This window comes from Anneissia japonica, unplaced genomic scaffold, assembly GCF_011630105.1.
Source record: "Anneissia japonica isolate Jap-2015-1 unplaced genomic scaffold, ASM1163010v1 scaffold483_len1788099_cov177, whole genome shotgun sequence".
Taxonomy (NCBI): Eukaryota; Metazoa; Echinodermata; class Crinoidea; order Comatulida; family Comatulidae; genus Anneissia; species Anneissia japonica.
The window spans coordinates 705,808-717,372 of NW_022682587.1; the positions used below are offsets into that span (position 1 = coordinate 705,808).

The following is an 11,565-nucleotide window of genomic DNA, read 5'->3' on the forward strand; positions in this document are numbered from 1 at the left end:
TGCAGGTAGCGTTAATAACGCCAAGGACGTGGCGTAGTGAGTGGCTTTAACAACGCCACTGCCTAGTTCACACACAAAGGCGTACGCTACGCCAGGCTTAAGCCAGCCTTACGCCGTGTGTGTGAACATAGCCTAAGCGCCTCGAGGTTGTGTCAACGTGAGGCGCTATATAAATCCAGAATTATTATTATTATTATTATTATTATTATTATTATTATTATTATTATTATTATTATTTCTCTATTCTTGATAATTTGTAGACATTAAGCTCAGTTAATCCTTTATGGTTAATCTAAAAATAATTACTTTGAAAATGTGACGCGGACCCATTGTTTTATGTTCTTTTAACACTTTTCGGCTATAATACCTTTGCAAAACCACATACACACATACCGATAATATACCCACACACGTTGTCAAAAACCACACACATCAAAAAAACTTAGTTTTACCGAACTAGTGGGATTCGAACCTACAGTCTATCACCATGATAATCAAAACTGTGTGGCCTATGGTTCACAAATCACAGAATCTGTTATACAGTATAACCCCTATTAAGGGGACACATTCGGAACTAAAAAAAATGTCCCTTTAATAGGGGTGTCCCCTTAATAAGGGTACCCCTGTTCAGGGGACACTTAACAAAAACGCGAAATTGTCCCCTTAATAAGGGTTTTTGGCATGTTTCATACAACAATGACATATATATTCTGTATAATTTTATTTTTATTGACATAAGAATCAGCTAAGTAGAATTAGAACTAATTTATAGCAACAATTTGATATGCAAATACAATTCATTTATAATATGAAATCGACACAAATGTACAACAATACTGTAGTTTGATATGTTGTAGAGAAGCGGTTTGGTGCAGCGGGAACGGTAGGCCTGGTTCCCAAACCTCTACTGTACATTTTTCTTGTGTCCTTGAGCAAGGCACTTTATCTGCATTGCTTCTCCTGTAGTCACATTTTATGTCGGGCTCGTAGGTACCTGGTGGGGTTGCCTACTCCTGCGATGTTCACCAACTGCAACACTCAAAACATGAGGACCTAATGACCAGGGGAAAAGAAGCGCTTTGTGCTACAAAGAAAAGGTGCTGTATAAATGATATGAATAATAAAATAATAATTATAATAAAATGTTTCCAATATTATTTCATGAATGCAATGTTAATGACCAAACACTCCTTTTTGTATTTAAAATATTGAGCTTCCTTTTGGATGAATTTAACACGAATAGAGTAACGACTTAGAATTAATGTGCATGTTATGGTAGGTATGTATTAGAATCCGTATGAAAGTACACAAAAAAAGTAAACGAATTCCCCATGATTAAGGGTCAAAATTATTGACAGGATTAGTTCATATGAAGCAACACATTCAGTAGGCCTATACTGACGTTTACTCTAAGAATTCAGGGGAGAAAATCTGGTTTATTGCTCAAAAGGTGTTAAAATATGAAGTTGAATGAATTTTTCTTACTTTGAAACTGCTGTAGTTGTTGTGATACAATGATAAAAAAAATAAGTGTCCCCTTAATAGTGGTTATTTGACCATTTGGCGCACTCAGAAAGTGTCCCCGTCCCCTTAATAGGGGTGTCCCCTTAATGGTTGGCCGTAGTGTTAAAAATGTACTGTGTTGCCCCTCGTTTCACGGGAAAATTGTCCCCTTAATAGGGTGTCCCCTGAATAAGGGTGTCTCAAAGGAGGGGTTCTACTGTACATTATTCGATACAGTAACATTCAATATTATTATAAAGTGAACGAAGTTGAATTAGCCACTGAAATTTTCGTTAACTCATTATTATAAAGGAATTTTTTGGAAATGTTGTTAAACAAATCAGCCTATTCTAATATATACAGTACAATGGTCATCAATACTTTTATATTACCGCAATATCCTGTTGAAAAATGGAATGTTTTAAAATGATGAACTCAAATTACTCTAAAGCATTTGAAAAATTACCCCACCACAATCTGCTCCACAAACCTGCTACACAGTTCAACATCAGAGGTCAAATATCAGGGGTGGCGCCAGTGGAGGGGGGCAGGGAGAGAGAGCTCCCCCCCCCCGTCGGGGAGACAAAGCACAGTTCGCCGAGGAGAAAAAAATATGTATTTTCTACATATTAGTAGACTCTAAAATCGATGAAATAAGCCTTTGAAACCCCTTAATTACCACAATTTTCCAGTCTTATTTGCTCATTAAAAATATTGTTCGTTGTGAAGAACAGAAAGAAGATAAGCTAAAATTCCGACCCTAAAATTCGTAAAATTGGGTCCGTTGGGAGAGGACAACACATATTTTTTTTTCTAATTGCCTTCATCACTCCGTGTATTTCCGCGACTGTGGGGAGACATTCCAAATGAGATTAAAGATTTTTGCTTATCGATTCCTTCCCTGCATTCCTTGCATAAAATTTCAACGGAGTCCGATACAGTTTAACCCTTTTTTATGCTTATTAATTATATTATTTTTTTGTTTATATTTATTTTTTTTTTATCTCATTTTTATTATCATTGTTTTTGATGGAATTTTTAATGCTGTCTCTTATACACATCTAGATGTGTATAAGAGACAGGATGTACTCTCATACTAAAAACCTGATTGTGAATTTTTTTCTCCCGTTTAAAAAAAACAAAAAACGTTTTATATTATTATTATTATTATTATTATTTATTATTATTATTATTAAGCTGGAAACCTTGTTTTTGCAAAATAAATTGATGAAATTTGCTGTTATAGGCCTAATCAATAAATTCCTCATCAACTGATATAACTTTAAACTTTCTTGGAATTGATATAACATTACTGATGTCGTACACACCCTTCAGTGTGAAATGTGGCTCTCTTTGCAAGCACATCTAACATCTAAGGAAAGTAGAGCTTAGATTGGTACCAGATAAAATAATTTTAATACATTATGCTAATTTTGATCATCTTTGTAAGCGCATAAGACAGTGCAAATTATTTCTGTGACAGTCTTTTGAAGTGTGTAAAGATCCATTTTATCCCATACATAGTCAAAATATTGGGGGGGATGATTCAATGGACCATCCCCCCCTTGTCAAATATTGGGGGGGATATATCCCCTCCATCCCCCCCGGGATCTACGCCTATGTACGTGTTTTGCACTGTGGTCTTGAGAACCGGGTTAACAATAATTAATTATTTACAGAATAAAATGTGAAATTTGAATGATAAAATTCATTGGAAGAAATGCGACTTGTAGTCTTAAAGGATTGTAGGGACTGGGCCAATTTAATATTTACAGGTTTTCCAGATTTTGTTTTGTTCGAATGTTTGCCATGGCAAGGCCTGAATATATCATCACCCATTACATTAATATATATTCAAGATTTTTTGTTACGATACAAGCCGCTCTCTTTGGTGCCTTTATAACATTCTTATATTGTTCAGAGGTACTCCCATACTGTCATGGCATAGTCATTAAATGGTTGTATGGTACACAGTTTTTTTTTAAACAATGACTTGCTTGAACCATTTGCCATTTTGCCTAACATCGTGATGTTATATCAAATATGTTTTGCTAATGCTTTGTACATTCTTTTTCCAAATTAACGCCTCATTGATTTCAACCCCCCCCCCAGATACCTTATATTCCTGGTTCTTCAGTTATTTGAAGGGCCAGATTATTTTTAAATTTAATGTCATGAGCCAAAGAAAATCTCCGAGTTTCAAGCAACTTGTTATCATGGACCTAATGTAAAATACAGAAATTTATTAATTTGTTTTTTTTTTTTCAAATACCAATTCTATTTTATTTTTAATTATACTACATTACAATATTAGGACACTGAATTCATTACAATGTTTGCACAATTTCGAGTCCCGAGAACAACTTGCGATTTTTTCGCAATTGTTTTTACACGTACTGAGTATTCAGTACATCTCAACGTCCGGTAGGGCAAAATTGCAACTATAATAGAAAATTGTAATGTCTTCCTTTCTTTGTGCGGGTGTAACTGTGTGTGAAGTAGCGTTTCCCGAATTGAGCATTTTTTCCTAGGAATTCTTTTTTTCTATCATATTGACCTTGATTCTTATGTTTGCTTCTCGTCGTTTACGCCTAATCAAACATTGTTACCTGCTCTCCAAACTAAACATAAAGTTATAGGCATATTCGTAACAAAAAGAGTAATTTTATTTATCAGTCATACAAATCGGTATTTTCTGTGTGATTTCACCCATCCTATATCCATTAAATACCAGGGATTTATAACCTAAAAACTCTTCGCCAGTAAAAGTCTGTGATCAAGTTTTTATTTTGTATCTGCTAGGTCATCCATTTTGGAAAATTTTGATCAAAAGTTTATGACACTTTTCCCGATATTAGTAAAGTAATCATTGAACTCAGTTGCAATATATACTAGTGCAATTTGTGTTTTTATTATTTTTACTCGTTAATTTGTTAATTCATTCCATAATTTTTTTAATTTTTTACTATATATTATACTTACAGAGTTAAAATAATTGGATTTTGCCCTTTAGTTTTATCTTATAACAACCAAGCCTTCTATACTCTGATCTTAATCCAGGACTTGCTTTTAGTATAATCCCTGAATTGGCTTTGAAATTTCAGGTGACATCCAATGGGAATATCTGTGTTTGACTCAGGTATGTGCATGTTTGTTTAAAATAGTTGTAAAAGAGTAGGCCAAGCACTATTGACGTCATTGTCATTAGGTATGTTTTGCAGGTTTAGACAGCAAGTAATGTCATGCAAGAACAATTTAGTATATCAACGTTTTTGTAGTCTCTAAAACTGATCGTCCTATGTCTTACTTGTTTATCATCATATTTAGTACAACTATACTAAGAAATGGTCACTAACAGCAATTTTAGCAACACCACTTTTAGAGTGTTGGTCTGGCATAGTGGTGAGTACCGGTATTAAGTCAATGCAACCTGAAGAATGTGACGTTCCTTGTTTTGTCATAAATTAATTGCCTCATATTTTAATTAAAGATAATCATATCATATTTATGGGATTGTCTGAAAGATATTTATATAAAACATAGCTAATGTTCAAGTCACCGAGTAACAAAATTTCTGTGTTCTCTAAACTAACTTTCTCAAGCAAATCGTGACTCTATGCAGAACGGAAAGATCCGTTCAGACTACCACCGACATTCAGCAGACGACGTCACGTCGTCTAACACTCACAAGGTGCGGAGTTGGATTTGTCGGCAGACGGTCGTACGCCGCAGTTAGTGCCCAGCTTAAAACAATTGATTTCTCCCGGAACTAATACTACCAATACAACAAGTCAGATAGGCATATAACAACACATGGTATGCTTATATCTGTATGACCATTTAAAAAAAATGTGAATAAAACAAGTAAGTAATTACTTTTCACATCAGACACCTCAAAAAAAAAAAAAAAAAAAAAAATAGTGATGGTAACTTTAATTGCAGGAAACCAGTCATGTGAATACGTGCTTAAGTTGGCTCGCACTCTAGTCGTCGGTCCCGTCCGCCTCCGGTGAGTAAACTTCGTCTTTCCGTTTTGATAAACCAAAAGCGTGTATAATGTATTTCTGCAGGAGTAATATTAATAAGCTATAATCAATAATATAAAAGATATCAACTTAGATACTAAAGGCAAACTAAAACAGCGTCGTACGACGCAACCCGACGAGATTTATCGTTGGGTGCAGTCCGACGCAGACCTATCGCGTCAGCAAATCGGCTGCGTCGTATGACGCTGTCTGAGTTGGCCTTAAGAAACAGAATGATTGAATAAGGAACCAGTTTCGTCTAAAGAAACCAAAGCTGACTACAGTATTATAAGTTGATTAGCTACCGAAAAAAGGTGAAATCTATAAAATTATTAGCTAGAAAGCTGGAAATACACAATAAACAATTTACAGTATTTGGTAAAGGATGTTTAACATGTAGGCCTACCAAGTGTTGTTTGTAAGTTCATCGTCTAAGGACTGGACCTCTTCATCTGTGAAAACTATGTGTGATTTTCTTTTCTCTGTTTGTCGTTTCAAATTCTCCTTCCGTTTTTTTAGGTTCTGCTTCGTCACATACTCCGTCAGGTACGCAATGGTTGCCCGATAACCTTGCTGAAGTGAAAAAGCAAACACCAGAATTAAACAAATTCTACTGACACTAGAGACTGAGACTTAAAAATAAAACGATAAAATATAATGTCCTCAACATTTGACAGTCCCATACTATTACATCCCACACCACATCACATCATATATCATTCCACGCTACACCACCATCACATCACACACCACACCACATCACATATCATTATTATCATATAGAATATATCAAATATACTTGGCTCTTATAATAATGATATAGGCCTATATCACACTTCATTTAATACATTACAGCACATCATATATCTAATATAGGCCTATATCATACCGTATTACACATCATATAAAATAAATATGTAACACCATAGGATTATTATAGCTTATAATAATGTTATTTTCCTGCCAATATTTAACAATAAATATAATACAACAATAAATATATACCGGTACCAGCTGTAATTTTAAGCTTAGATATAATTAGGGCCTACACATAGAGCTATTAAACAACTAGAGTGCTGACAAGATGGCGAAGCAATGCAGAGTTATGTACTGTATGCGTACCATCCAAGATGGCCGTCGTAGTAAAGCGCCACCTTCAGGCTTAATATACATATTATTACCATAAATAAGCCCTCTGACTGACTATTATTTCATCATTGATAATGAGCAATGGTAATAACAAATTATTAAACATTTGTAGCCAAAACGAGGCCAAGTGGAGCATCTTATTCAAAAATAAAGTACCAAGGAATGAAAATTAAAATCGTGTACATTACACCCATACACAGCAACGCTCGAGTTTCAAACATACGGGTAACTAGCTGTACTGAACTTTCTGGGTAAATTGAGGGCGCAATTGCAAACGATGTTGCTTAGGTGAAATTTGATTGGCTGAATCTATGGCAGCCATCTTTGATGGTACACACACACAGCTCTGCGTATTTCGAACATCGAAAGCATTGCAGTTAGCGCTCTAGTATTCTTATTATTATCTCTATGGGCCTACATAAGAAGAGCGGTTCTAGTCAGAAGAAGATGATCTGGTGGGATCAAGAGCGAGGTTCTATGAAAGGCAAAGAGCAAATGGAAAAAATTAGGTGTGAAATCCAGAAGTTCGAGCATGAGAAGGCTGGAAAGCAGAATTACGTAATATTATAATGTGATGGAGGAAGATCGTCGAGGTGGAAGAAGTGAATGTTATGAATGATCAGGCGATTGAGTAATTTTAACGAGAGAACAAAACGTACAATATTTATGACGTCAGTCCAACGGAAAAAATTAATTTATATTACTTAAACTGAGTAATTCAAATATTATTGAAATGTTTGGGGAAAGTTAAATGGCCGAGCGGTAGGTAGAGGAACTACTATCAACAGGCACTCCTCGTCCAGGGGTCGAAGGTAGAATAAGTTTTCTCGCGGATAAGGACTTACAATAGAAGCCACACCTGGCTCATATGCACTTAAAAGAACCCATTGCATTTTTCCTAAGAATTGTCCAGCAGTAAATTTGCAAATTGCTGAGAGTTTGTCGCCCTCTTTGTAAATGTTGACCAATCACCGTTTCGCCTAAGCACTATCATTTTCAATGGCGCCCTCAATTTACAGAGAAAATTCAGTACAGCTAGTTACCCGTATGTTTGAAACTCGAGCGTTACGGTGTATGGGTGTAATGTACACGATTTTAATTTTTGTATTATTTTTTAGGGGAAATTTGATTGGCTGAATCTATGGCAGCCATCTTGGATGGTACACACACACACAGCTCTGCGTATTTCTAACATCGAATACATTGCTGTTAGCGCTCTAGTAGTTTTATTATATCTCTATGGCATTGCTTCGCCATCTTGTCAGCACTCTAGTTGTTTAATAGATCTATGCCAATCGCAGGTCAGGAAACTTTTTATCGAACTGCAGTGCAAGAACCGAATAGCGCACCATAGACGCCCTTATGAAATTCAGCACAATGACTCTGATGCTAATGTTAAAGAAAACGCATTGCGCATGGAAACAAAATAATATTAATTACTGTATTACCATTATATGAAGCCTAAATATATCGACCTAACTTTGTATACCTAAATGCCTCACCTCAAATAAAAAATCTCTGTCTCCAACTTTGATTGAAAAATCTGTTCCTCGTATGTACCTTGTATCGATTCCAATAGTGCGATCGTAATCATTATCCTACAAATATATGTCATACAGAGTAAGAGTGATAATGGCCATTTAAAAAAAAACTTTTGAATAGCTTTGCTTTCGTGCTTTTAGTTCCCCACATTGTATGGGCCTTTACTCATAGAGCAGCTTACATCAGTCGGTTATAAATTTGTGGCAGGTTGTGTCCTTTTAATTTCTGGTTCAATTCGGTCTGTTTCTCTCTTTGTGTTTCAGCTGGTGGGCTGAAATACAAGTTTCAATAGTGCCGTTGGTTGTCAAGTGGTGTATCTAGGGTTCACACGCCTCTAAAAAAAGCTCGCGTCCCCAAGTCCCCCTCCCCATTCCAATAGCAATATATGCGCCACTGGGATTTCTACTGCGCTTTACTTCGACACGTAGGGCAATGGTGTGTTATCATTTTAGGCTTTTGCTAGACGGATGTAATGATTTTCTTACCTTCACAAACTCTTTCATAGCATGATTCATGACACTGTTAAACAAGGCATTGATGTATCCGTTAAAATCATTGATCTCCTGGCGTGCGTAGCCCAGAAGCCGCGAGTTCACATGGATGCCCCTTTGCTCGGCGAATCGCACTAAGTCGTATGGGGAAATCTTGAAGAGTAATAAAAGAAAATGTTCTATTAACAAACGTTATACATACCACCCCCCCCCCCTTCCTACACATATGTATGGTTGACAAGCAGCTAAGTTAAAATGTCTTACCGTAACATCAATGTATCAACGAAGTCAAAATGTCTTAGGACTACAGTACTTTTAATGTTATTTAAAAACAGCCACAATAGTGATATAAAGGAACTTACTATAGAATTTATTTCACCAGCTCTCGCCAGCAGCGGATGCTGGCGTATTTTCGTACATTTGTTAACACGGTTAAAAAAAACAAACACATTAAAAAGCGTAATCTGCAATATGTAATAAATGTGAAGGGAAGAACGTGCGCGATTGGAAATGTGTACCGTACCGTAACTTTTAGTGCTATCAAGCGCACATAGAGAATAGAATGACAATATTAGTTTCCCCCAATCGGAACCGATATTTATTTATTTTCATTTGGTATAAAAACAATCTCACAAAAATTCTATTGGGCCGTAAGCAAGCGAGTCCACAACAACAATGCAATGCAAACATACAAATGATTATACTTAACTATAAAACATAAAAAATGTACAAAAATAAACATTCATATTTTTATGAGAGACAAGACACACACACAGACACACACCCACACACACCCACACACACAAATCACTGCTAATTATTTTACAAAGTACAAAAATATATCAGTATTAAGTTAAAATTATTCTCTTTATTACCACTAATTATTTATTATTATTGAATTACAATTCTCCAATAGCGCAGATTCCTCTCCTCTTCTTTAACGCTTAAAATTATCCTATTGTATACCAGTACATATACTCACTATCTTATATAGAGTTAATACACAATATTAAAACAGAAAAAAGAAAAAAAAAAGAAAAACAAACAAATTGACCAAATATAAGCTGCATTACCTTTCCGTTTCCACTGGAGTCTACGAGACCAAAGGCTTCGTCAATTGACATGTTCTTTCCAAAGAGTAGTTCATAGTCGCTTGTAACGGAACAACTTTTATTCTGCAAACAAAGTATATATTAGAATATATATATATTGTGTATAAGAGACAGATGAAAAGGAATGGACCTTTCCACTAAACCCCGCTCCTTGGATATTGTTGCTAAGGTTCCACGAAACGAGTGTTAAAACATACGCAAGCACGTGCGTTTGTGTGACAACTGGCTCTGTTCTGATTGGTCAGTTGTTAAATTTGATTGACATTCCGGAAATGTCCATTGGACCATTCTTGCTTGTTATATTGGGTAATCCAACTTATCAAGTATATATGACTTCAAGCCGTATATAGTCGCACATGTACATGAAAATACATAAATTACATATTATCAAGGTAGAGAACAAGCTAATTATTGATTTAAATCCAATGCATCAGCATTTATGTCAAGCATTTATAAACTTAGATGTCAAACACCACCCCCGCTTGTTGGTTTGCATGTCGCATGACTCCTATTCAGATTGTTCTTTGGATCCGCCTTTGTATCATCGTCATCGTCATCGTCGTCATTATCAATATCATTATCATTATCATTATCATAATCATCATCATAACTCCCGTCATCATCATTATAATTCCAGTCATTAACATCGTCATCATCATCGTCATTATCATTATCATCATTATCACCATTATCATCATCATCATCATCATTCATTCATTCATTCATTCATTCATTCATTTATTCATTCATTAGTTTAACTTACTTTTTGGATAAAATGCTTGAATGTTTTAAAATCTAAATAGCCGTTTTCATCTATATCCTGCTCCTTGAATAAACTGAAAAAGTGGGCGAATGCATCAGTACGCCTGTTCGCGGTGTTGTCGGGTACATCACAGTAAGAAACTCGTCTTGACCTTCAATGAAATTTAAATAATTTTTTAAGGTCAATCGACACAAACAAACATACGCCACATGCACACAGCGTTAAATTTATGTTTATTGTGATACGGGCATGAGCAGTTTAGACTACAACATGGCTTATCACATGCACACAGCGTTAAATTTATGTTTATTGTGATAAGGGCATGAGCAGTTTAGACTACAACATGGCTTATCACATGCACACAGCGTTAAATTTATGTTTATTGTGATACGGGCATGAGCATTTTAGACTACAACATGGCTTATTTAATTTCCAGGTTAACAACTATGTATAAAAAAGCTGGGTTTCCATAAAATCGCTACACGCTATCGCCGACAACTTTGGGTGATCCTGATTGGTCGGTCAAATCGGGGAGCCTTCCCGATTGCGTCGGGGACTGCTACGCAGTACAACGATTGTTAGCGACAGTGTAGCGATTTTAAGGAAACCAGGCTTAAATGAGCGCCTACCTTGCTAAGACAGTACTTGGGACCTTTGCTGAGCTACCGCTGTATCTATCCTGGAACAGGCTCTGCATCAGACTGGATTCCGATGCTGTGTACTGCAAAAATGTTAAAGTATGTCACTCACATGCAATGAAAATTTAGATAGATTGTGTGAAGCTCGGTTTCCATACAATCGCTACACTGTCGCTACAGGGTTTTCACTGCAATCTTTGATCTGCGTATCGGTCCCCGACGCAATCGGGAACGCTCCTTGATGCAACTGACCAATCAGCGTTGCCAAAGGTGTTGGTAACACCGTGTAGCGATTTTAATGGAAACCATGCTTAACTTTGTTAGTTGGGTATAGGATATATA

The 11,565-nt window shown here is 36.0% G+C and overlaps 1 protein-coding gene across 1 annotated transcript in view; it reads right to left on the minus strand.

Moving 5' to 3' along the window:
* Positions 1 to 4,147: 4,147 nt before the first annotated feature.
* The window catches only part of LOC117111468, a gene marked incomplete in the record, with an annotated part of 16,556 nt that continues 9,138 nt past the window's right edge, over positions 4,148 to 11,565 (minus strand). The window contains 7 exon segments of the mRNA XM_033254754.1: positions 4,148 to 5,567; positions 5,935 to 6,101; positions 8,180 to 8,275; positions 8,705 to 8,863; positions 9,784 to 9,885; positions 10,586 to 10,736; positions 11,215 to 11,306. Of these exon segments, the coding sequence (XP_033110645.1) occupies position 5,567; positions 5,935 to 6,101; positions 8,180 to 8,275; positions 8,705 to 8,863; positions 9,784 to 9,885; positions 10,586 to 10,736; positions 11,215 to 11,306 (768 nt within the window).